The sequence below is a fragment of the Pinus tabuliformis genome, chromosome 1_2, assembly GCF_031772625.1.
Source record: "Pinus tabuliformis cultivar Carrire ecotype Pingquan chromosome 1_2, CPIR1, whole genome shotgun sequence".
Lineage (NCBI taxonomy): Eukaryota > Viridiplantae > Streptophyta > Pinopsida > Pinales > Pinaceae > Pinus > Pinus tabuliformis.
The window spans coordinates 303,072,592-303,099,684 of NC_142298.1; the positions used below are offsets into that span (position 1 = coordinate 303,072,592).

Sequence of the window (27,093 nt, forward strand, 5' to 3'; positions counted from 1 at the left end):
CCCCCACCTTTGCAGAATTGAGAGGGCCTCTTCTTCAAGATGAAAAGACTGAGTGCACTACTAGATTGGCAGAGTTTAGGGCATCATGGGAGCACACTGGATGCACAGTCATGTCAGATGGTTGGACTGACCAGAAGGGTAGGACCCTTCTTAACTTCTTGGTTAGTTGTCCCAAGGGGACAATGTTTATGAAATCTGTTGATGCATCTGACCACATTAAAGATGCACGTTTATTATGTGAGTTGTTGGACCTCTTCATTCAGGAAGTAGGCCCAAGCAATGTTGTCCAAGTCATAACGGACAACGCTGCAAATTATGTTGCCGCTGGCAAGATGCTTATGGAGAGGTATCCTAACTTATTTTGGACACCTTGTGCTACTCATTGCATTGACTTGATGTTGGAGGATATAGGTAAAATTCCTACTGTGAGGGATATTGTTGAATCAGCCAAGAGCAGAACAAAATTTATTTATAATCATTCATTTGTGCTTAGCTTGATGAGAAAATTCACCAACAACAAAGAGTTGGTGCGGCCTGCCATTACACGATTTGCCACTACTTTCATATCTCTTCAGTCTCTGTTGAATTCTATGTGGGAGGTGAAGAGCATGTTTCTCTCAGTGGATTGGCGTTCTTTATCTATTAGCCGCAAACCAGAGGGAGAGGACATATGCAGACTAGTTTCATATGATCAGAGCTTTTGGGCAGGAGTAGAGGAGGTGTGTGCCATTTCAGAACCTTTGGTAAAGGTTCTTCGGTTGGTTGATGGAGAGAAGCCCGCAATGGGCTACTTGTATGAGGCCATGGATAGGGCCAAAGAAGCCATCCGTGCTTATTATGCAGATAAGGGAGACGAGGGGTTAGAGAAACAACAGGTCATGTGGAGAGTGATTGATCAGCGATGGAACAATACCCTCCATCGCCCCATTCATGCTGCAGGTGTCTACCTCAACCCTGCATTTTCTTATGCTTGTGGTTTCAGATTTGATGCCGAGGTGATGGATGGATTCTTCACTTGTGTCGAGAGGATGGTGTCATCTGAGCAAGAACGTGAGGAGATTTCTAAAGAAATGGAGGTCTATAGGATGGGAGGTGGCACATTTGGTTTTAACATGGCTATTAAGAATAGGACGACCAAAATGCCAGGTAAGCTTTAGTTTGTTTCAAACTTTCAAGTTTTGAATTTCAATGTTTTTTTTTATGTTTCTAACTTTATCATTTTTCTTTTAACTTGTAGATGCTTGGTGGACAAGCTATGGTGCCAGAGTACCCCATCTCCAAAAGCTTGCCATTCGAGTGCTCAGCCAAACATGCAGTTCCTCTGGGTGTGAGCGCAACTAGAGTGTATTTGACAAAATACACTCCAAAAAGCGCAACAGGTAAAAACTAAAAAGATTTCAAATTAAATTTTTTGAATTCGTTTGATTAATTTTAATATTTAAATTTTCTAAGTACTAATTTACAATCTATGACCCTAATACAGATTGGAATCCCGACGCCTCAATGACATGGTATACGTCTACTACAATCTTCGATTGTGGGTGAGACAGCTTCAGAAACCTACTGATGTGGAAGCCATCTCATTGGACAATATTGATACCACCGCTGCATGGAGAGTCGAGACTGAGAGGCCAATCTTGGACACGATCCCGGATTGGTTAGGTGTGGATCTAGAGGATGTAGCAGTTGCAGAGGAGGGAGAGCCAGAGATAGAGGAGGAGGAGGCGGAGCAACATCAGGGTCAGGAGGCAGTAGCAGAGCTGGATGAGGATGCTGAGGAGGAGGTGACACCATCTAGGGTGGGCAGCAGCAGCGGCAGCGTAGCACAGAAGCCACCTCTTCCATCAACTTCTAGAGGACGATTGAGTCCATTTCCTTTTGTATCCCCAGGGGCAGGGTCTTCTTCCTCTAGAGGAAAAGGCAAAGCCATTCCCTATTCCTGTAAAAGGGGAAGAGGATCTCAGTGACTGATTAGTGATTACTTGATGACTTTTAGATGACTCATGATGTACATTTATTATATTTTTTGTTGATATTTTGACTCTTGAGAGTTGAGACTCAGACAGGACTCAAAATTCAGGAGTGGATTCACTATTTTGATATGTGATGTAGCACTAGACTTCATATACATGTTATATATTAGCTTTCTTTACATGTTTATGTGGAAATGCATTTATTTGATGTTGTGGATATTCTAGATGTTAAAAAAAAAAATTAAAAAAATGAATAATTTTGTGTTTTTTTAATTTTGCCAACTTTTTGCCGACTTTTTCAAAAAACTCCCGACTTTGCCGAGTTTTTCAACTTTTGGACCCTTGCCGAATTAATCCCGACTTCGACTTTTTCCACACTGCTTCAAACCACTACATAAATAAGTCAACAAATAGCATTGTCCAAAGCTCCTCTTTTGGACAGCCTTCAGAAAACCATCTCAACAACCCAACTCCTCCAACATTTCAGCCCTCCACACTGTCATAGGACCATATCTCTCTCCCTAAGGTACTTTGTTGCCTCTATTCAAAATTTGAGGTCAATTTCGGCCTCTCCTAGTGCCTCGACCTACCCTAGAACTTTTGTGAGTCTGTCATGTCCCTTGTCAAACACATTTGTAACAGGTTGTTTCCACACATTTTTGCACAATTTTGGCTAAGGGAAAGAACCCACCATTTTCGACTTACGGACTTAGTAGGAAATTTGACTTAATTTGGTTGCTAATGGAAGGTGGGGGCCACCCACATGGGAATTCGAACTAGGCCATTCGAATGGCTTGGATGGAATTCAAAGTGCTGGATGGAGGGGCCCACATGAGGCAAGGAAGACCCACAAAGATAAAAGGAGGAGAGAGCTCTCATTTGGATTGATTCTTACACCTTGCAATCAAAATTACTTGACTGTTCGCTTTGTTGTTTAGCTGAGTCAACTGGTTGTTTAGCCATGAATCTCTCAAGCAAGAGATTCAACCTCTACTTCGGGGGACCATCCGTGCCTGCCCTAGAGAGGTAGTTCCATAAGTATTTCAGGAGTTCCGGGAGTGTGTGACAGCACTACCATTTAGCCATAACAGGGAGTGTGTATTTTTGGCTAGCTGGAGAATACGCAGGGAGAGTTTGGAGCTATCAGTGATCAAGCATTTGTCGGGAGAGTTGGAGGATTGGGAGGGCAGCAAAGGGCCAACCTTTCTTGTGAGTTTTGGAGCCAGCAGAGCCAACATTCCAGCAGTTCGATTTACAGTTACCTGGCCCTGCACAAAGAGCCATCACTAGGCTCACGTGGGAATTGGAGGAAGGAATTGTAGAGTTGGAGCTAGCCGGGAGAAGTAGGAGATCACTTGGAGGGCCATTTGAGGAGGATTGTCGGAGTTGGGAGAGAAGAGATTGACAAAATCAGTCACAACAACATAATTCGAAATTGGAGGAGGGCCAAGCTGTGAAGGGTCATTTTTTGAAGGTTGGAACCAAGGGAAACCTTTTCTGAGTTTTACTGGGTTTTGGACAAGGATCACACTCCTAATTTTATAGAATTTTCTAGGCAGATCTAAGGGGTCAAACAGGGGTCCCAACTCAGCCAGCAGCTAGAGGAGCTAAGGGGAATTTGGGCCAAAATTCTAAGGTCAACATTTGGCCAATTCCTTCGTGGGTTTTTCTAGGTTTAGGCCAAGGAGCAAGGAGCTGAAATCTCATAATTTTCTGAGCATGGGAAGCAGTGATTCCAGCCATTTGAAGTCAGCAGACAGAGCAGTTTTCTAGGGCAGTGCTGTTCAGTTTGGTGCAGCAGTTGTAGCAGCCTTTAGTTCAACATTTTCTCACCTGGGTTTTGTCCATTGAGACAAGCCCAAGTGCACCATTCCATTTTACCATTGTATTTGCTCCTAAAGAAGTAATAAAATGGCTCAGCAATTCTCTATTTCCAGTGTTTCCACGGGAGCTTAATGTATATTTCGTTTTTTTGATTGCTGGATTGTTTGCATGCTTTGTATATCACTTACATTCCTGTTTAGGAACATTACAGAATCTTCTAAGCCCTTGCAACCTTCCACAGTAGACAGATCAAAGGCTTGTTAGGCCTCCTCCTAGGGCTTCGATCCTCCCCCCTAGCACTTAACTTAACATAGAATTCAGACAAAATTTCGATGGAATCTCCTCCTTAATTCGGCTTGGACAAAACTCTCTTTAGGGCACAAAACACACACAGAAATTCATCCTAGCTTTCTAAGCATACTCGGCCTCTTCTCATCACAAATCAGACCATAAACTTCGCTCTCCTCCTAGCTGCAATTTGTCCTTGAGGTTCTATGACTCCTTGGGCAAATATTGATCACAAGATGAGTTGCTATGTGTGATTGACCTTTCCTTAGGTCTCTTTATTCGTAGCTCTCCAAATATTGACTTAGGAGCCCTTTGCTCCATTAAAGGTGTCCTCTTATGACAATTAAACAAACAATATCTATGGGTCTTGTTACCCACCACCAGTGGGTGACCCCATAGGATAATATCTCTCCTAGATTTGTCTTCAACCAGCAGCCAATAGCCCCTAACAACCACCAATGTAACCGACATATTCTGCCAGTTGATCTCTGCTCCCTAAGCCAGTCACATGTCCCCTCACGCATCTATCGAGAGCGTACATTTGAAGGTGGGCCATCAAACACTAAAGGTATGTTTTTCATTGTGCAATCAAGTGCTTATGTTTGTTTTTACTTGGGCACCTTGGGCATGGATTATTGGGTGACTTGGAAGGAGGGAGGGTTTTGACTGTAGTCTTGTTCCCTCACCTTAAATGGGATCCTCAACCCTAGCATCGTGGGATCTCTCTTCAAGATGGGCACTACTTGGGAAACCCTGATTTTGGTAGCGCAATCTTGTTTTCCTGTTTCATATTTTTCACTTCCCTCCGCACATTACATGCCCTATTTCATCATATTCCCTCTCTAGGTCCACATGACCACAGGATCCACAAGACTCTGGTACTCCCCTCCGCTTGTCCACATGTTTGGGTCGAGCCTGGAACGTTTCCCCGAAGGTTGATGCAGCTAAAAAAAAGAGGTTAAAAGCATATCATGGCCACATACAAAGGAAAATGATATCACAAAATGCAAAAGATGGTCAGGACATTAGATTAGTACATGGGAAAAAGCCAAACATGAGTTCTACCTCTTCATTATGGCCATCACCCTGGTTCCTAAGGCACCATGAATGCCCTCCACATTATTATGGAACCCATGCACATCCCAACCCCTGCTGGGCAATGAACTCCACCACCTTAAGGGGGTGATCATTGCTTGTATCATATACATCATGCTCTCTTCTCCTGGAGCCCCAAGCAGTATAATAAAGAAACATCAAGAAAAGGAAAAAGAAAAATGAAGAAGGTTGCAAAAACAAAGGTCAAGGTAACTCATGTACCACGATTTCTCCCTCCTACATCTATACACTCAAATATGTGGACATCTCTCATCATTACCACCCTTGAACCCATGGCATTTAACTTTGAGACCCTTGTGTCCCTATCCACCTCATCATTATTCACATGACCCCTACCACTTGAAGGATGTACCTTGGACATGTCTTTTCTTTTAGGGGCTAGGAACACTTAATAGGGTTGTTCATTAGACACTCCTACCTAGGGAGGTAACAATATGACATGCTCAAAGCCCAAATGTGGAAGGAAATCCCACTATGAAGTCTCATTTGTGCCATTGACTAACAAGCTTGATTCACTTAAATGCACTAATGAATTATTGTACTTGATGGTGAGGAAACACATTGGATCTTATATGTAATTGGCAAGTGGTTTCACCATGGGTTGGGAAACTTAACTGGGGCCCAAGCCCACCAAAGGATCATATTGGCATTTGTAGGGGATGCGTTGAGAGCCAAGGGACTTTGTCAAGTGAAAGAGCATTTGTTAAATTTAGTTAACAATGGTATGTTATATGCTTAGCACAATTACATCAATGTTCCTTAAGAAGCCCAATCATAGTTTCCAATTTAGATTTCCAGTAGCAATCACATTAACCATTAATCACATTGACAATAAAAGTATATATAACATAAAACAATATGCAGAAGACAAGCCAAGACAAGAGGACACCAGATTTGGTGGATGCCAAGGAAAAAACCCAAGATGGGGAAAACAATCTGATCAATTCTTCTTATTATTATATCAAAATGTTCAGCAAAGAGAGAGAGTACAAAAGTCAAATTGACTTGCCAAATTCAAAGTCAAAACAACCCTATCAATTTCTGTAGTCAAACTTCAGCCCTAACCAAAAAGTCAACGTTGGTCAAGGCAGCAATAGAATGTCCTCAAAACAACTCGGTGTTCCCAGTCAAACTCGGCCTAGTCAAGAGGTCAAAGTCAGCCCAAAATAGTGACAAAGTCAGCAATCAAACTCAATCAAACTGCTGTCCTGAAATCTGTTGTCAACCTGCAATTTGGTCTGTCGTCAAAGTGCTCAGAAAACCTCGGTTTCTCTACCAAAAGTTGTGGTCTGCTGAGACAAAATTATCCCCAAAAGATCAAAGTCAAATGATGCCCAAAAGGTGTTGGTCAACATTAGTCAGACTATGGTCAACTCTATAATTTTGGCCCTATAATTCAGCTTCTGAAATTCGTCCTTCTTGATCCACACATGTGAGAGAGAAGAATTCCCAATGTAGTATGAAACAATGAGAGTAGAGAGAATGTGTGAGTGAAGAAGATGCCAAATGAGGTGAAAGGTCACTTGTATTTTATACAAGTCGTTGACGGTGCAGTGACACATCCATTGGACTTTCTAAGCCTACATGATGATGTGGCCGACCTTGACAATTTGCACATGTGTGGGCATAACTTCAAAATCACACTTCTGCTTGTCCAAATGAGATGATCTTTATATCAATTTTGGTCCTCACGAAAAGAGGAATTTAATGAAATCATCATCTCCATCAAATGAACTGCCCTAAGGTGGAATTTGGCTCGAGTTTTCAATTTTAACACTCCCTCTCTACTAGGGAGAATTCCATCCATCATCTTCATCGACCATCATGCCATCATGTCGTCATGTACCATCTTTTTCATCTCATCTCTGCTCTCTTGAACCATGATGTAATAATGAAGAACAATTGATCAAGAGTGAGTCACAAGACCCTACCACTCTCTACTGACAAAAGTCAATCCAAATGTAAAACCTCACTTGATCCCAGATCAAGTTGTTGAACACCATGCATCCTCGACATAGGGAGTACGAAAGTACACGATGCATCCATTGGTAGTGTTATGGTCCCTATCCACATTTTCCAACTCCTTGGCCAGATGAGATGTATTTCGCATGAGTCTCGAACAACATGGGTAGGATGTATGCTGGGGGGCATCAGCAGGAGAAGATGAACCATTCATCCTGCTCATATGCCATAGGAGAAGGTGAACCACTCATCCTATGCATATGTCAATCGTAGGGGAAGATGAACCACTCACCCTACATACATGTGTCTGTAATCGTAGGGGAAGGTGAACCACTCACCCTACACACGTCTACCATCATGCGGTATCACACGGGAAGGTGAACCACTCACCATGTACATAGCTGTTAAATTTGGACAACTAGGTCCAAACTCCATGTTCTGATGCTCAGATTAAGAGGCTAATATTTTTGTTGGATTCCTCTTTCTGAGAGGTGTAAAATCCATATAAAAATAGTCTTAATCCGATGAGCAGAACTTATATTTTGAATTTATTATTCTTAATAAATTATATGTGCAAAGGTCAGCCAGTTTTGTAATGTAGGCTCACATGCCCAACAGATGTGTCACACACCCTCATTGATGGATATATATATACAGGAAAAGTTGGAGAGAATTTGATCACAAAAACAACTCACATCTTCCTCTCTCATCCTAAAAAGTACGAGCTACCTGGAGGACGAATTTCAGCCACACGTGGGAAGGACGAAGAGGATTTTTCTGCTGCTAGGGTTTCTGCTGCTAGGGTTTCGCAGAAGTTTGACCAGCGTTGACTTTGGTCAACGCTTGGTCCAAACAAGCTGAAAACTTGTGGGAGGTTCGATTTTTGAAGGCCATACTACCTGGCACAAAAATCGAGGTCAAAGGGTTGATCGTTTTGCTGCTGCGTTGACTTTTAGCTTGCTGCCCCTGCGTTGACTTTTCAGGACAGCGTTGACTTTTGTAGAACTCACTTGGGTTGACTCATCTACTGGTTGGAGGGTTGTTGTGACACACGCTGGGCTGGCTGACCAAAGGAGACTTTGTTGGTTGAAGCATCCTGTTGACCGCCGAAACAAACACATACATTTTTCTTGTTTCTGATTTGTCTTCTGTAAGATCTGCTTATATGTTCTATCTGCATTTTGCTTATCTACTTGTATGATTGCTGTGAGAAAAGTGAAATTGCTCTTAGCATAGAACATCTACAAAACTTTACAATAGCGCACCAGTAGGGGAAGGTGAACCACTCACCCTATGGTCGCTCATAACTCCAAGAAGTACCCCAAGCCCCCAGGAGCTCCCAAAGCTCAGTGTCCAACTCAAGCGGGACCCTCATAGGAGGGTCTTTCCACGACTCCAAGTCTCTCTTGAAAGGCTAAGAATTTGACCTTCCCTAAGGGCTTCGTGAGGATGTCTGTGACCTGCTCATCAATCCTGATGTGTTGGAGCCTTATTGCTCCCCATTGTACCATATCCTGGATAAAGTGGTACCTGATATCAATGTGCTTGGAGCAGTCGTGGAACACGGGATTCTATGAAAGGCGAATCCCACTTTGGTTGTCATAGTAGATCACAGTGGTATCCAGCACATGCTCAAATAGCTCACTAAAGAGCTTCCTCAACCAAACAGTTTCACAACAGGCCATACTAGCTGCAATGTATTCGGCTCGGCAATGCTTAGAGCAACCGATTTTTGCTTCCTGCTCATCCAAGAAATTGAAGCAAACCCCAATGAGAAGCAACATCCAGACGTGCTCTTATGATCCACCACACTGCCAGCCCAGTCAGCATCAGTATATCCATGTAGCCTCAAATTCCTGGCAGTGTATCTCAGTCCATAGTTGATTGTGCCACGGAGATATCTCAAGAGATTCTTAGCAGCAATCCAATGTATGTGATGAGGCTTAACCATAAATTAACTCAACGTATTCACAACGAAGCATATGTCAAGACAAGAGTTTACCAAGAACATTAAATCCCCACAAGTTGTCTATATTCAGAAGGATTTGCCAATTCTGGCCCAGCAGCACTTCCACATAGCTTCTTAAAGTTGAGTTCCATCGGAGTAGACACAAACTTGCAATCCACCACTTCACATCTCTCGAGCAGCTTCACAACGTATTTTCCTTGAGAAAGGAAAATCTCACCTGGCTTTTGCCAGACTTCCAAGCCTTGGAAGTAGTGCATCAGACCTAGATCCTTCAACTCGAACTCGGAAGCCAACTCCCTCTTACATTGATAAATGAGAGGGTCCGCACCTGTTAGAAAGAGATCATCTACATAAAGGATTAGAATGAGAGGCATGTCATTTTCAACCTTGAAATATAGGTTAGGATAAAGTTTACTCGTTGTATAGCCCTTTTGATAAAACAGCTATCAATCCTCTCATACCAAGCCCTGGGGGCTTGCTTCAACCCATAGAGAGCTTTCTTCAACCTACACATATGTGTCCTTCGATCGTGTACTTCAAACTCCTCAAGTTGTTCTACATAGACTTCCTCCTTAAGCGAGCCATGCAAAAAGCAGTCTTAACATCCATTTGGTGTAGGCTCCATCCTTGAGAGGCAGCAAGGGAAATAATGGATCGGATAGTGGTATATTGGGCAACTGGTGCAAATATCTCATCATCGTCCACTCCTTCCTTTTGAGTGAAGCCTTAAAAAACAAACTTGGCCTTGTATTTTTCAACACTCCCATCAACTCCATGTTTGATTTTGTAATCCATTTAGAGGTGACCACAAACTTGTCCTGGGGTCTGGGAACCACATCCTAAACATCATTCTTCATGATTGATTCATACTCCTCATTCATCGTATCCTTCCATAGTTGGTGTTTCACGGCTTCTTCGAACATACGTGGCTCAGATTGAACAATAGTACTCATAGCAGCTAAGTACCCTTGATACCTGTTTGGCTTCTTACTTTTACGAAATGTCCCTCTTTGAGCAATATGTCTTTCAGCATCTTCGACAGTATCTTTGAGCCACAACGATCTTTTCCTTGAGGTAGACGGATCACCAAGAGGTGGATCAATGGGATCCATTGGGCATCGATTCATCTGTCGGAGATTCATCCTGCCTTCCTGTAACATCATCATTATCTTTCCTTGGGATAGGGAGATCTATGGTTTTCCTAAGGGAAGAATCTTCATCAAAAGTGACATCATGGCTTGTTTCCACTTCTCTTCGACCAGGCACATAGATTCTATTTGCTTTCGAAGTTTCACTGTAGCCCACAAATGTTCCTTTCTTCCCAAATGCTTCTAACTTGTTTCTTTTCTCTTTAGGCACATGAAAATACACGGGACAACCAAATATTCTAAAATGAGAAACATCAAGTTTCTTACCAAAGAAGACTTATTCGGGTGTCTTGAAATCCAATGCTTGAGGTGGGTTCCTATTTTGAACATATATGGCAGTGTTGGCAGCTTCTCCCCATAATAACTTTGTTAGGCCTTCATCATGAAGCATGGCATGGGTGGCTTCTATGATTATTCAATTCTTCCTTTCAACAACTCCATTTTAGGTTCACAAAACTCTATAACATGTCATTCCTCATCTATAAAACGATCCTCACCTGTATGGATTCATTATTTAACAACTCCATTTTGCTCAGGAGTGTATGGAGTGGTGGTCTCCCTCTTAATACCAACCGCTCTACAAAAACCATTGAATTCATTTGATTCATATTTGGTTCCATTATCAGTCCTCAATATTTTGATTCTTCCCTGTTTGATTTTCAACCAAGGCCTTGAAAGAACAAAACCATTTGAACACTTTGTCCTACTACTTCAAGAAATAGATCCATTGCGAGAGAAGTCATCCACAAAAATTGCATAGTATAAGTATCCTCCTAATGATGTTACGGGAAACATACCAGATAGATCAGAATGGACCAATTGAAGAATGTCGGTAGATTGACTTTCACTTAAGGGGAATGGTCCCCTTGTAAGCTTTCCAGCTACACAACCTTGACAAACACCTTCATGATTTATATTGAACTTGGGCATACTTGTGACCATCTTCCTTACCCCAGGTAAGGCTTTGTAATGAAGGTGAGCAAATCTTCGGTGCCATAATTCAGATTGAAGATATCATATCTCCCAAAGGAATTCCTCCAACTTGATAGAGACCTTCAACCCTACATCCAACTGTAAATGCATCTTTAGGGTTTCTTTGCCAAATATGTACATTTCCATCAATCAATGCCACCTTGACGACTTCATCTTCCATCGCAGAAATAAACACCACATTCTTCTTCAAATTGGGTACATACAATACTTCTTGTAGATAAAGGGTTTGACCTTAATTTAAGTGAAGAGTGATCGTCCCTATCCCTTTCACAGGGTAAGTGGCATTGTCTCCAAGTATGATCTCCAAACTAGTCTTCTCAATCAGATTTGAGAGGGCCTTACCCAGAAAAGTGCCTTGAGACACCACTATCAATTAACCAATTATCCAAAGTATCAGGAGAAGAGGAAGTAGGGAGGGCCGAAATAAGATAAAATTCCTTATGTTTTTCTACAACATTACTTTCCTCATACCTGGAGTTTCTCGTCCTTTTGGGAGGTCAACCATTACCATATCAAGCAGCAGGAGAATTCCTCTTTCCTTTATTGTTGAACATGTTGTTCCTTTGATTTCCATTGCCTTTGAAATTGTTGTGGTTGTTGTTGTTGTAGTCATCATCCCATGGAGTATCCTTCTTCTCTAGCATAGTGGTCAAACCTGTTGCAATTGTAGCACCTTCATTTTCTTCCTTTGAATCCCTGCTTGAATCCTTGACCTTGTCTTTTTTGACCAGCATTGTTCTTCCTCTTTGCATGAGCAAAGAAGGTAATAGGTTCATTTCCATTTGAAGGCTTGTCTCTCTCCATCATCCTCATCTCTTCTTGTGTGCATCTAGCCAATAATTCATCGAAACTAGGAATCCTATCATTGTTAAGAATAGTGGTGTTAAACACATCTCATGCTCTTGTGAGACCTCCAAGAGCAATGAAAAGTGAGCTCCCTGTTAGCAACAACTTCTCCAATAGATAGATGATCATTCTTGATTTTTGTAATCCTCATGAAGTAGGATTGGATAGACTCCCCTTTGTCCATCTTGATATCCTTCAACTTGTTTTTGAGAAAGAGGATTTGATTTGCATTGTTCACTTTGAACATACCAACCAGCTTATCATACATCTCCTTAGATGTTTCTAAATCAGAAATATAAGCAACCAAATGCTTTTGAATAGAGTCTACAATGATTCTTTTAGCTTTGACGTCACCTTTCTTGTATTTCGTCTTTGCAGCAGTAGGTGCAATTCAAGGAGGCTCCACCACTCTTCCCTTTACATAGTCCATAGCATCATTCTCTTCCAGCGTCAAATCCAAAGTCATCTTCCATGCATGATAGTCAGATTTGTCCTTGAGCTTATCCTTGGATTTGAAGTATGATGTAGAAGCCATTGAAGCTTTGTCCAACAGTTCCTTCCTAGTGATTTTTTTCTCTCTCTTGCTTGGGCTTTGTCTTCACCTGGGCTCTGATTCCATGTTAAATTTAGTTAGCAATGTTATGCTCTATGCTTAGCACAATTACTTCAATGTTCCTTAAGCAACCCAATAGTAATTTCCAATTTAGATTTCCAGCAACAATCACATTAACCATTAATCACATTGACAGTGAAAGTAGATAGAACATAAAACAATATGTAGAAAACAAGCCAAGACAAGAAGACACTAGATTTGGTGGATGCCAAGGAAAAACCCACGATGGGGAAAAACCTTTGATCAATTCTTCTTATTATTATATCAAAATGTTCAACAAAGAGAGAGAGAGTACAAAAGTCAAATTGACTTGCCCAATTCAAAGTCAAAACAACCCTATCAATTTCTGCAATCAAACTTCAGCCCTAACCAGAAAGTCAACAACGTTGGTCAAGGCAACAATAGAATTTCCTCAAAACAGCTCGGTCTTCCCCAGTCAAACTCAGACTAATTAGGAGGTCAAAGTCAGCCCAAAACAGTGGCAAAGTCAACAGTAAAACTTGGACAAACTGTTGTCCTAAAATCTACGGTCAACTTGCAATTTGGTCTGCGATCAAAGTGCTCAGAAAACCTCAGTTTCTGTGCCAAAAGTTGTGGCCTGCTGAGACAGAAATATCCCCAAAAGATCAAAGTCAAATGATGCCCAGAAGGTGTTGGTCAACGCTGGTCAAACTGCAGTCAACTCTGTAATTTCGGCCCTATAATTCAGCATCTGAAATTCATCCTTCTTGATCGACACATGTGAGAGAGAAGAATTCCCAATGTAGTACGAACCAATGAGAGAAGGAGAGAGAATGTGTGAGTGAAGAAGATGCCAAATGAGGTGAAAGGTCACTTGTATTTATACAAGTCGTTGAGGGTGAAGTGACACATCCATTGGGCTTTCTAAGCCTACATGATGATGTGGCCAACCTTGACAATTTGCACATGTGTGGAGATAAATTCAAAATCACACTTCTACTTGTCTAAATGAGATGATCTTTATATCAATTTTGTTCCTCTCGAAAAGAGGAATTTAATGCAATCATCATCTCCATCAAATGAGTTGTCCTAAAGTGGAATTTGGCCCTAGTTTCCAATTCTAACAGCATTCTCTCATCTCATGGGTACCCTCAACACCTTCAACAGCTTGTTCATTGCCCCACATTATTCGCGAGATGATACACTTGGACCAGCATTGCCCTGAGCCAGCTTAGCAGTGCACATATGGTTTGGCAGTTGATCCAAGGCCTAGAGGAGGTTTGTCTCAAGCTTAAGACATTGGAGGGAAAGCACCATCATCAGTGCCCTCGTTTGGAGCAGTCTACAAACTTATGTTCCACAAGGAGACCCATAAGACCAATATTTGTGCCCCATAGCCACTTTGGAGCACCACATGATGACTTACATGGACAACAAGTGACCATCCCCTTGTGTATCATTTATGGAGCCCTCTCTCTCACTTTGGCACTTAGAGGACTCAACGTCCCTCACTTCATCATGACATCATCATTTCGGCCTACTATTAGATGGCTTATTCATAATTTGTGCATCTACTTAGTGGGCTTGTCACCAAGGCCTTATTTTTGCACATTAAAATAATGTTAGGGGCTTTAGAGTAAGAATTTGACCTCTAAAAGTCTCATATAAAAAGAACTTGCTCTCACTGTGAGAGAGCATCATCATCACTTGCATTCTTCTCCTGTAAAAAAGAACTTGCACTTTTTCTTTGGAGACTATTGGAGATTCTTAGATGCATTTTGACATTTGGAGCTGAAATTTATGATCTTATTTGGAGTTATCTCATGATTTGTGGATGGATATATCATATTGTCATCTTGATAGTGTTTTCTCTTGAATATTTTCTTGGAATTAATGTCTAATGTATGGAATTGTCGCAAGTGCCCTAATTGTTGAAAATCATTTTTGGAAAACTTTTGGGTTGGCAATTACTGTTAGGCCAGGCAGTAAATCCACAAAGCAAAAAACTGATTCGTATATTTTATTCCATCAAGTAGGTCTATTATATACATGAGGGAGAGACTGTTCAGTTCATCTCCCGATGACTGTTCATATTTCTCATTTATTTATTTACATATATTTACCCAATCACAAGGATTAGGTGTCAACATTCCCCCCCTTAATCTGAAGGGATGTTGGTGAGTCCAAGCATCATTATGAATCATTCAAGCTTTTCTCTTACAAGCGCTTTGGTGAAGATGTCTGCAATTTGCTCATTTGTGGAACAATGACGAAGATGGATTGTTTTGGCCTCAACATGATGTTGAATCAGATGATATTTAGTATTGATGTGCTTCGTTCGATCATGGAACTTTGGGTTCTTGGCCAACTTTATTGCAGAGGTATTGTCAATCATGAGTGGAGTTGATTGTACTTGTTTTACCTGCAAATCTTCAAGAATTTTCCTGAGCCACACAATTTCTTTTGTTGCTTCAGCTGCTGCCACGTATTCTGCTTCTGTTGTGGAAATTGTTGGAACTGATTGTTTGCGTGATCTCCAAGAGACAGGTCCTGATCCAAGACTCATAGCATATCCTAAAGTTGATACCCTAGTTTCTTTGTCTCCATCGAAGTCTGAATCAGAGTATCCAATCAAGCTGAAGTCATCCACCTGTGTATACTTGATTCCAAAGCCTTGAGTTCCCTTCAAGTACCTTAGAACTCTTTTTGCAACAGACCAATGTCCCTCACAAGGCTTTTGCATAAACCTGGAGAGGATTCCAACAAAAAACGAAATGTTTGGTCTGGTAGTAGTTAGGTAGTTGAGACTTCCTACAAGTTGTCTATACTTTGTTGCATCCTCAAATTCTTTTCCTTCAATAGATGTGAGCTTTAGGTTTTGTTCCATTGGAGTAGTAAGAGGATTGCATTCTATCATGCCAAACCTGTTCAACAGATCTCCAATGTATTTATTTTGAGAAAGAAATATGGACTTTGGATGTTGGGTTACTTCAATGCCAAGATAATAATGAACATAGCCCAAATCAGTCATTTCAAAACCATTTCCCAATTCCTTCTTTATGGATGCAATGTAGCTTTCATTGTTCCCTGTCATTAAAAGATCATCTACATATACCACAAGATATACAACTTGTTGGGATCACGATTGCCGTTACACAAAAACCCACAGGTGTTAGTAAACAGATGCATCGCCAGAGTTAACGGATCCTAGAGAGGCGGTTAGTCCATGTCACGAAACACACGGGGAGCGCTGGATTATCCAATGCCCAACAATCTCCCCCCCAGCGCGAGCCGGGTGTGATTCAAACTCGAGACCTTTGGCTCTGATACCACTTGTTGGGATCACGATTGCCGTTACACCAAAACCCGCTAGTGTTAGTAAACAGACGCATCAACAGAGTTAACGGATCCTAGAGAGGCGGTTAGTCCATGTCACGAAACACATGGGGAGCACTGGATTATCCAATGCCCAACACAACTATTTTGCCAACTTTATTGACAAATAAAGTTGCATCATCAAGATCAAAATGTTTGAAATTGAGTTTCAGAAGATGCTCTGTTAGTTTTTCATACCAGGCTCGCGGTGCTTGTTTGAGACCATACAAGGACTTCACAAGCTTGCATACTTTATGTTCATGTCCTTTCACAGCAAATCCTTCAGGCTGGGACATAAAAACATTCTCTTTTAGATCTCCATTCAAGAAAACAGTTTTTACATCCATTTGATGGACTTTCCAACCGTTTTGAGCTGCGAGTGCAAAGAGTGTCCAGATGGTAGCCCATTTTGTTGTGGGGGCAAAAGTCTCCTCATAATCGACCCCTTCCTTCTGTGCAAAACCTTTTGCCACAAGCCTAGCTTTGTGCTTGTCAAGTGAGCCATCAACTTTATACTTGTTCTTGTAGACCCACTTGCAGCCAATTGGTTTGGTTCCTAATGGAGGATCAACCAGCTTCCAAGTGCCATTCTTTATGAGGGCATCATACTCCTTTTGCATCGCTTCTTTCCATTCATCATGAAAAGCAGCTTCTTTGAAGGAAGTTGGTTCAAAATCTGTAGACAAGTTCAATTCACAATCATAAGAAACATCCATATCAATAGGTGAATTAGAGTCATCTACATCACCTCCATTTTGCCGGTTTGAATTTCTGGTTCCTGTCTTTCCAACTTCATCAGGATGAACACTTTCAAGTGTCTTTGTCACCCACTTTGGGGGACCTTTCTGAGATGGTCCAGGCTGCTTCGTTGATTGAGTTGGGACTGAATCAATATTGAGTCTCCCAATTCTATCAATTACATCACTTAAAGCATCATCCGTTGTTGGAGTTTCATGCGGGGGAGAGTGTTCTTCAGAAGAAGATTCCACATGTTGATCTAGTATAGGAATCCCCCCTTCAAGATGTGGAATCTGATTATCAAATTCTTGAAATGATTTTGCTTTTGCGAATCTATCCAAGCGATCAAGTTGCCGCTCAACAACATTGTCAGTTTTGGATGATTCAAGGAAAATTACATCTCTAGATACAACAAATTTCTTATTTACTTCATCATAGAGGCGGTATGCTTTGGAGGTGTTTGAATACCCCAGAAAGATACACCTACGACTTCTAGCACCAAGTTTGTTTCTATGTACCTTTGGTATCAAGGCATAACAGGTGGAACCAAAGACCCTGAGATGCTTTACCGAAGGAACATGTCCATACCACATTTCATATGGAGTCTTGTTTCTTATAGCATTAGATGGACATCTATTCTTTATATATGCAGCACATAGAACAGCATCAGCCCAAAACATTATCTTTACATTTTTGAAGAAGAGCATGGATCGTACCATTTTTAAGATTGTCCTATTCATTCTTTCAGCTACACCATTCTATTGGGGATTATAAGGCACAGTTGCTTGACGTTTGATCCCATGTTGGCGAAGATAGTTTTCAAATTCATTTGATGTGTATTCTTTTCCATTATCAGTGTGAATAGACCCAATATGAGATTATGCATCATTTTCAATCCATTTATGAAAATTCTTGAATGTTTGAAAAGCATCAAATTTGTTCTTCAATAAATAAACCCAACACATTCTGGTGTAGTCATCAATAAATGTCATGATATATTTATTTCCATTTGCAGAAGGAACAGGCATTGGACCACATAAATCTGAATGAATGAGTTCAAGTTTCCTATGTGCTCTTAAATGTGAATCATGAAAAGACTATTTCCTATGCTTTCCTAGAATGCAAGCATCACATTGCTTAAGTTTCCTAGGAATTGTAGGCAAACCAGCAACACCATTTTTCTTCAATAAGCGGAGACTGTTATAGTTCAAATGTCCAAATCTAGAATGCCATAATAAACTTGATGGAAGTGTACCTTCTTCATGATGAGAATTGTATGAGAAATGTTGTGCATGAGGAGAGGTTCCTTGCAGTTTGAGAAGCCATTCTTCTTATATTCCCCTCATAACAAGTGAGTGGTCAGATGCTTTTCTTACCTCAAGCTTGCCATCAAACATAAGAATGGAGTGACCTTGCTGGCGGATGTGGACCAAGGACAGCAAGTTTCTCTTGAGCTGTGGGAGATATAGAAGATGATCCAGAAGAAAGTCTAGAAGACCAGGCAGTTTAAGCCTGATTATGTCAAGCCCTGATGGCTTGATTTTTTATTGATCTGCAAAGTATACTGCTCCATCAACATTGTTAGTGAAATTTTCAAAAAAATCTTTTCTATGAGTCATGTGGCAGGTTGCTCCTGAATCAAGCAACCAATCATTTTTCCAAGAAGCAAGTGAAGCATTAAATAAATCTTCATTTACTCCAATGTTACATTGTGCCACAACATAGTGAGCGGTTTCAGGTGCTTTACCTTTGTCTGTATCATCATTTTTACCTTTCTGTTGGTTTCTTTTCTGCTCAATTTTGTCCCATGGTAACTTGCATGTAGAGGCATCATGTGATCCATTTCTTTTGTAGCGAATACAGTGCAAATCTGCCTTTTCTCCTTGAGAATGTTTGCCCCCCCCTGCCTCTGAAATATCTTCCTCTTCCTCTTCAACCACCTCTTCTTCTTGTAGAATCTTGAGAAGGATGCTTTTCTTTATGAGCAAGGCACACAGCTTCTTCAGAAGATTCAGGGGCTGTCTTCTTTCCAAAAGCTTTCTCTCTTTCAGCAAACTTTTTCACAAGAGAGTCAAAGGTTATATCTTTGAGATTTCCATTTGCTTGCAATGACTCCAGATAATTGGAGTAAGTAGGATAAAGTGCCTTCATAAAAGCGATAAGAGGAATATCCAATTCAACCTTAGAGGATTTGATATCATGCATTATAGACTTTACTTCAGATGCAAGAGCAAGAGGATCATTATTTTGCAGTTCAAGAGTGAAGAGTTTAATCATGAGTTGAACAACTTCAAGTGCAGAATGTGAGTCATAGAGTTCTTTCAGCGTTTGTAAGGCTTCAAAGGCAATTGAATATGACGAAATATGGCGACTCACCTCTTCATTTACAGATGTTGCGATTAATGCATAAGCTTTGTTGTTCTTGTTTTCCCAAATGACGAGCTCTTTGTCTGAGGTAGGCTGTACTAGGTCATTGTCTCCTTCTCCGACACACACTCCTTTCCACAACTCATTGAAAATGAGGGTGTGTTTTATCATCCGGGACCATTCAGGATAGTTCTCCTTGCCAGTGAGAACTATTCCCACCATGGATATGATTGAATGCATTCTGTAAAAAAATTACTTTTGCTGATAGAAAAATACTTCTACTGTCAATGTATAAAATTGTACTTCTCGTGGAGAAAAAAATGCAGCTCTGGTGTAAAAATTGTAAAAAAAATTGCACTCTTATATATAGGAATTGGTAACCTTATGGTGGAGATGATATCACTCACAACACAAAGCTTCAGAGAACCACATAACCTCGAGCTAGAAAACTCGTGCAACGTACCAAATCGGCCAAAAGCAACTAGTCTGAATGTAAAGAGACCTAGAAACCAGCCGAGATGTGGGTTATATGTGAGAGGTTATATCACAGTGGCTTTGACTGTAGAGGAGGTCCAGTTACCATCATTGTACGCAGAGTATGGAGGGGAGTGAGCGTTGTATGGAAATGTTCAAACAATACATATGACTGCGTATGGGAGCAGAGGTATGGGCAATGTTACAAATAATAGCGGTGGCATATGGACAATGGTGGTATTAAAGGCAAAGAGAGAATTTATGTATGCACCATATGGTACCAGTGGTTAACACAAAGCGCTATTACCTGTGATATGGTAACGGCTCCTGCACAGTCGACTCATACAATTTTATACAAGCAAAACGCTACCACAATTATAAAACAGAGTCTTCAAAAAATATTTAACGCAGAGGCATCATACTGTCGCATTTCTCATGCCACTCCAATGGAATTAAATGCATTGATTCCACCATTAATTATCACGTCATGCTTCATCAAACAAATTCAAGTCAGGCCATTCCGCTACAATACCATTCTACTGCGCCACCCTCCAATGTGGTATGGAGGTCGAGCATTGTGCTTGGTGTTGAATGACAGTGGACACCCTCCAAGACTACTTCAAGCATGCTCCGCTGCTCTCAACCATTGATGGAGGGCCGACTGTCAAAGGAGAGGAGTCGCTAGCTTTCAAAAGAGTCGCCATCATTCAACACATTCAACCTGAGTCTCCAGATATGGAGGCCGGACGCACAGTCGAGGTATGTGTGGAATATGGGCGAAAAACGCATATGACAGTGTATGAAAGGTGGGTTCAGGCTTCAGGAGTATGGTAGAGGTGTCAGTTCTACAAAATAGGCAGAACATAGGGAGGAGGGAGTTACAAGGGCAGAGAGGGAAGCCAAAAATGGAGCTGGCTCTGATACCATGTCAGGCCAGGCAGTAACTCCACAAAGCAAAAAATTGATTCGTATATTTTATTCCATCAGGTAGGTCTCTTATATACATGAGGGAGAGACTGTTCAGTTCATCTCCCGATGACTGTTCATATTTCTCATTTATTTATTTAAGTATATTTACCCAATCACAAGGATTAGGTGTCAACAATTACATATGCTACTCATTGTATGGCAAATGATGAATGTTCTTAGCGGATGAAAATTTTTCTTTCTTCATAAAACTCCATAAATATTGAGTGAGTAAATGTTAAAGGTTGGTTGCTAGGGCATCAATATTTAGCCTCCTTAAGGACGGTTTTGGCCAATATAAAATCATCTAAGACTCCATAAGCCCAAAGGACTGTTACCCACCACTAGTGGGTGACCCCATAGGAGAATTTTTCTCCTAGGACCCCTAATAGCCACCAGTGTAATCGATTTGTGCCAATTGATCTTGCCTTCTTGAGCCAGTGATACGTCCCCTCGCCCATCTGTTGAGAGTGCATGTTTGAAGGTGGGCCATTCAATCCTAAAGGTATGTCTTTCATTGTGAAATCAAGTGCTCATGCTTGTTTTTCTTTGGGCACATTTGGGTATGGATTATTGGGTGACTTGGAAGGAGGAAGGATTTTAACTGTAGTCATGTTCCCTCAGCTTAAATAGGGGGTTAATTCCCAACCCTAATCATGTGGGATCTCCCATAATGGTTTATATATTCAGGATGGGCACTACTTGGGAAACCCCGATTTTGGTAGCACAGTCCGTTTTCCCGTTTTATATTTTTCACTCCCTTCCACACATTACATGCACTATTTCATCATCTTCCCTCTCTGGGTCCACATGACCATTGGGTCCACAAGGCTCCAGCACTCCTCCCCTTGTCCACATGTCTGGGTCAGGTCTGGAATGATGTTGTGGAGGTTGATGTAGTTAAAAAAAAACAAAAGGGACAAAATCATATCATGGCCACATACAAAAGGAAATAATACCACAAAATGCAAAAGATGGTTAGGACAATAGTAAAACTAGCGCGTGGGAAAAAGCCAAAACATGAGCTCTACCCCCTTATCATTATGGCCATCATCCCGGTTCCTGTGGCCCCTATGAGTGCCCCTTACATCATTAAGGAACCCATGCATGTCTGAACCCCTGGTGGGCGATGAACTCCACCACCTTAAGGAGGTAAGCATTGCTTATATCATACACAACATGCTCTCATCCCCTGAAGCCCCGAGCAATAAAATAAAAGAAAAATCACTAAAAGGAAAAAGGAAAATGAAGGGTGGAAAAACAAAGGCTGGGGTAACTCATGTACCACGACTGCTCCCTCCTACATTCATACACCCAAATATGTGGGCATCCCTCATCATTACTACCCTTGAGCCTATGGCATTTGGCCTTGAGACCGCTGTGTCCCAAACCATCTCATTATTATTCACATGACCCCTATCACTTGAAGGATGTAACTTGGACATGTCTTTCCCTTTAGGGGTTGGGAACACCTAATAGGGTCATTTATTAATCACTCCTACCTAGGGAGGTAACACTCTTGCATGCTCAAAGCCCCGAATTTGGAAAGGAAACCCATTATGAAGTCTCATTTGTGTCGTGGATTAACAAGCTTGGTTCACTTAGATGCACTAATGAATTATTGTACCTAATGGTGAGGAGACCCATTGGATCTTATGCATAATTGGTAGGTGGTTTTATAATGGGTTGGGCAACTTAACTGAGGCCCAGCCCCCTAGAGGATCGTATTGACACTTGTAGGGATGCGTTGAGAGCCATAGGACTCCATCATGTGATATGGCATTATCTCATCTTATGGGCACCCTTAGCACATTCAACAACTTGTACATTGCCCCACATTATATGTGAGATGATGCACTTGGACCAACAGTGCCCCCAGTTGGCTTAGTACTATACACAGGGTTTGGCAACTGATCCAAGGCCTAGACGAGGTTTGTCTCATCCTTGAGACATGGGAGGGCAAGCACCATCTGCACTGCCCTCAGTTGCAGTGGTCTACAAGCTTATTCTTCATCAGGAGACCCATGAGACCAAAACTTTTTCCCCAGAAGTACATTGAAGCACCACATGATTATTTACATGGAGACTAGGGGGCCAACCCCTTTTCCATCATTCATGGAACCCTCTCTTACATCATGGCACTTTGAGGATTCAATGAGGCCTTCCAACGGCCCTTCCACACAATGATTCCATCATTTCGGCTCAATTATGGATGGCTTCTTCATCACTTTAAGAGCTACTTGGTGGGCTTGTCACCGAGGATTTGTTAGTTGCACATTATTTTATAATTGTAAGGGCTATTAGGCTAACTCGAATTAGGAAAAGGATTATATAAATAGAGATGACTCTCGTTGTGAGAGGTCATCATCATCATCACTTGGACTTCTCTTGTAATAAAAATTTTGCACTTTTTCTTTAATGTTATTAGAGACTTCTATGATGCATTTCGATATCTTTGGAGGCTAAAATTTCGATCTTTCTTGGAGCTACTTGTTCTTTGATGGTTGGATATATATCTTGTCATCTTGTAAGTGCTATTTGTTGAAGAATTTCTCTTGTATAATGTCTAATGTGTGAAATTATTGCAACTGGCTAATTTTATTGTGCCATAATTTATTGAAAATCATTGTAAAAAAAATTGGTTGTAAATTGCACATGCTACTCATTGAATGAAAATAGATGAACGTTCCTAGTGGACGGGATTTTGTTCTTCTTCCATGAAGAGCCATAGATATTGAGTAGGTACTTATCGAAGAGTTATTGCTAGGGAATCATTCTTTGACCTCCTTCAAGAAGAGTTTGGAAGATCTTTAATCATCATAGACTCCATAGCCCAAGAACTAGGCACTAGTCTAAGTAAGATTGGTCATCAAACTCCCTTCTCTCTCTTTTTCTTCTCTCCAAATTTTCGACCCCTTTTCCTAGATAGACTAGCTAGGGCACCCTACGAAATCCTTTAGACGTGGAAAATTTCAGATCTGTTTGGACAAGAATCTGTGTTGGTGTCTCCTCTAGAGGATCTCAAAGTTTGGAGGAATTTTCGCAGTTACTTTTCAAGAAAACTTGTGCCCTAGTTGTGTCTTTGGAAACCTATCTTGAACATCTTAGATAAGATGGTCTTCTTAAGCTTATATAAACTTGATATTCGGTGGAATAACTCATTTAAGACCCTTTCCCTTCTCCCACCTTGACCTAGTGAGCACAATGTAAGAGCTCCTCCCATGATTATTCATAAACCCTAGGTCTTGTGTGGGCCCTTTATAGGTCTCTCAAGTATAGCGAAAACCTACTTTGAAGTGATATATCATCTTGCAAAGATTCTTGAGAGGTCGTATCTCATCTTGGAAATCTTGATCTAAGGCATACCTATTCTCATTGCATATTTCAAGCCCTAGGTCTTGATTTCCATCCTAGGTCTTTCTTGGAGAGCTTTTCATGCATCAAGCCTTAATTGAGCCTCTCCTTGAATGCTCTTAGTGGAATCACTTTACATCAGTGTTGCACTAATCGAGATTATATCGTAAAATCGCAGTTTTTTCAAACCTGTGATATTATCGCCCGATAAATACAACGATTTTTTTCGGCGATTTTTATGAAAAAATCACATGATTCGACCTAAAAAAATCGTGGCCCTTTCCAACAGCACGTTATATAACAAAAAATCACGATTTTTTTTAATTCATTTGCACAGCAGACAGTGGCACGCTGGCAGCGACGAGGTTTTAGACTCTTGGAGTGACCACTTGGTCATTTGGGAGCTGAATCCGCTGATTGGAGGTGAAAAACGGAGTGAGAACTAAGGAAGAGACGAATTTTCTCCAACAAACCAGTATGGGCACCAACATTTTGTGTTTTGTAACTTTGTTTTGGTTTTTTTCTATGTTTTTGGTTGGGTTTGGAATTTGGATAGCCCATTGTTTATCAAAAGAATTCAATGGGTTATCAAATATTTTTGAATTTATTTGAATCTTGATGGGGTTTTTGTCATTTGATTTTTCATTTTGTTTGTTAAATTTCTTAAATTGTCAAAAATACCATGTGTTTTGCTATAACTTATGTTACTCATGTATGTAATTTTTTTTTAGTTTTTGTACAATGTAAATTGTAAGTTTGTAACTTGTAAATTGTAATCCTTATTTTGCCATAGGTTCACCGAATCACCATTCAACTTCAAATTCAAAGTTCAAAGTTCAAAGTCAAACATGCCAAGGAAATTGGGCCCTCTGTGGGAATATGGTGACACTGATGGAGGGATTGATAGAATGAATTTGTCTTGCAAGTTGTGTGGGCAGCATATGTCGGGGGGGCTTACAGATTGAAGTATCACCTTGCACAAATCCCTGGATTTGATGTAGGGCCTTACACAAATACAAATCTTAAAATCATCCGAATAGCCATGAGATCTTTGGAAAATTTAGACCACAATAGAGAGGCCAAAGCAGAAATGAAGAAGCAACTAACAAAGTCAAGTGAACAAGGAAGTGGCACTGGTTCTACTTCAACATCAACCAACTCGGTAGCTGCGTCATCATTTTTTGTTCCTATAACCACGCCTGGTTCACAGCCATCTATCACTTCAATGCTTAAAAAAACTAAGAAAAAACAAGCTGACAAGTTGTTGGCCAAATTTCTCCTTTGGAGTGATATTCCTTTCAGCGTTGTAAGGAATAATCCATTTTTCCAGCCTGTTGTTGATGCTATTGCAACTTTTGGCCCAGGGTACAAAATCTCTTCTTATCATGACTTTAGAGGTCGGATTCTTCAAAATGAAAAGGTTGACTGCACCAAAATATTGGAGGAGTTTAGGGAATCATGGGCACAAACAGGATGCACTGTGATGTCAGATGGTTGGACTGACCAAAAGGGGAGAACCCTTATAAACTTCTTGGTTAGTTGTCCCAAGGGGACTATGTTTATGAAATCTGTTGATGCATCTGCACATATCAAAGATGCAAAAACTTTATGTGATTTGCTGGATGTGTTTATTTTGGAGGTGGGTGCAGAACATGTTGTCCAAGTCATAACGGACAATGCTGCAAATTATGTTGCTGCTGGCAGGATGCTTATGGAGAGGCATCCTACTTTATTTTGGACACCTTGTGCTGCACATTGTATTGATTTGATGTTGGAGGGCATAGGGAAAATTTCCTTTGTCAAAGATATTGTTGACTCATCAAAAAGCATTACAAAATTTATATATAATCATACATCTATGCTTAGCTTGATGAGAAAATTCACCAACAACAAAGAGTTGGTGCACCCCACCATTACACGGTTTGCCACCAGTTTCATATCTCTTCAATCCCTCTTGAATTCTATGTGGGATGTGAAGAGAATGTTTCTTTCAGAGGAGTGGCGTGCTTTGACAATGAGCCACAAACCAGAGGGAGAGGCCATATGCAGACTAGTTTCATACCAGGAAGACTTCTGGGCGGGAGTGCAGGAGTTGTGCACCATTATTGAACCTTTGGTAAAGGTTCTTCGATTAGTTGATGGTGAGAAGCCCGCAATGGGCTATTTGTATGAGGCCATGGACAGGGCGAAAGAATCCATTCGGGCCTACTATGATGATAAGCGAGATGGGGGGTTTCAGAGACAACTCCTATGGGAAGTGATTGATGAACGATGGAACAACACACTCCATCGTCCCATTCATGCTGCAGGGATCTACCTGAACTCCGCATTTTCTTACGCATGTGGGTTCGTATTTGATGCTGAGATCATGGATGGATTCTTAACCTGTGTTCAGATGATGGTGCGATCTCCAGCAGAACGTACAAAAATCTCCAAAGAAATTGAGACATACAGGATGGCAGGTGGCACATTTGGCTTTGACATGGCTGTGACTAATAGGATGACTAAAATGCCAGGTATTTTTTAGTTTGTTTCAAATTTCATAGTCTCTTCAAGTTCATAACTTCATTCTTTGATTCAACTTTCAAATTTCATTTTTTTCTTATGTTTATTTAAAAATTTATTTGTAATTTTGTTGTAGATGCATGATGGAGAATGTATGGTGCTAGGGTACCCCTTCTGCAAAAGCTTGCCATTCGAATCCTCAGCCAAACATGTAGCTCCTCAGGATGTGAGCGCAACTGGAGTGTATTTGAAAAAATACACAACAAGAAGCGCAACAGGTTAACACTTAAAATATTGCAAATTTCCAAATATTTTTTGAATTCATTAAACAATATATTTTTTTGTAATTACTATTTCATGATCTTTGTACAGGTTGGAGTCCCAGCGACTTAATGACATGGTCTACGTCTACTACAATCTTCGATTGTGGGTGAGGCAACTTGAGAGGACACCTAATATGGAGGCCATCTCATTGGATGGGATTGATACCACTGCTGCATGGAGGGTTGAGGCCGAGAGGCCTCTCATGGAGTTTGCTGATGATTGGTTAGTGCAGGAGGTAGTGGAGGGGGAGGAGGAGGAGGAGGAGGAGGCGGAGCAACAGGAGGAGGAGGTGACACC

At 41.0% G+C, this 27,093-nt stretch overlaps 2 protein-coding genes across 5 annotated transcripts in view; one reads left to right on the top strand and one right to left on the bottom strand.

Annotated features, from left to right (window-relative positions):
- The window catches only part of LOC149205553 (calcium-dependent protein kinase 28-like), a 325,482-nt gene that overhangs the window by 156,904 nt on the left and 141,485 nt on the right, over positions 1–27,093 (bottom strand). The window lies entirely within an intron of this gene.
- LOC149205554 (uncharacterized) lies at positions 693–1,373 on the top strand. The gene is made up of 2 exons (XM_089393492.1): positions 693–1,146; positions 1,238–1,373. Exons 1-2 carry the CDS (start codon positions 783–785, stop codon positions 1,339–1,341), a joined length of 468 nt encoding a protein of 155 aa, XP_089249618.1. The 5' UTR covers positions 693–782; the 3' UTR covers positions 1,342–1,373.

Bases quoted from the DNA above. Each gene is read 5' to 3' on its own strand.
- LOC149205554 (XM_089393492.1), top strand. From the start codon at position 783: ATGGGCTACTTGTATGAGGCCATGGATAGGGCCAAAGAAGCCATCCGT. The intron at 1,147-1,237 runs GTAAGCTTTAGT...TTTAACTTGTAG, and splicing joins TAGGACGACCAAAATGCCAG to ATGCTTGGTGGACAAGCTAT.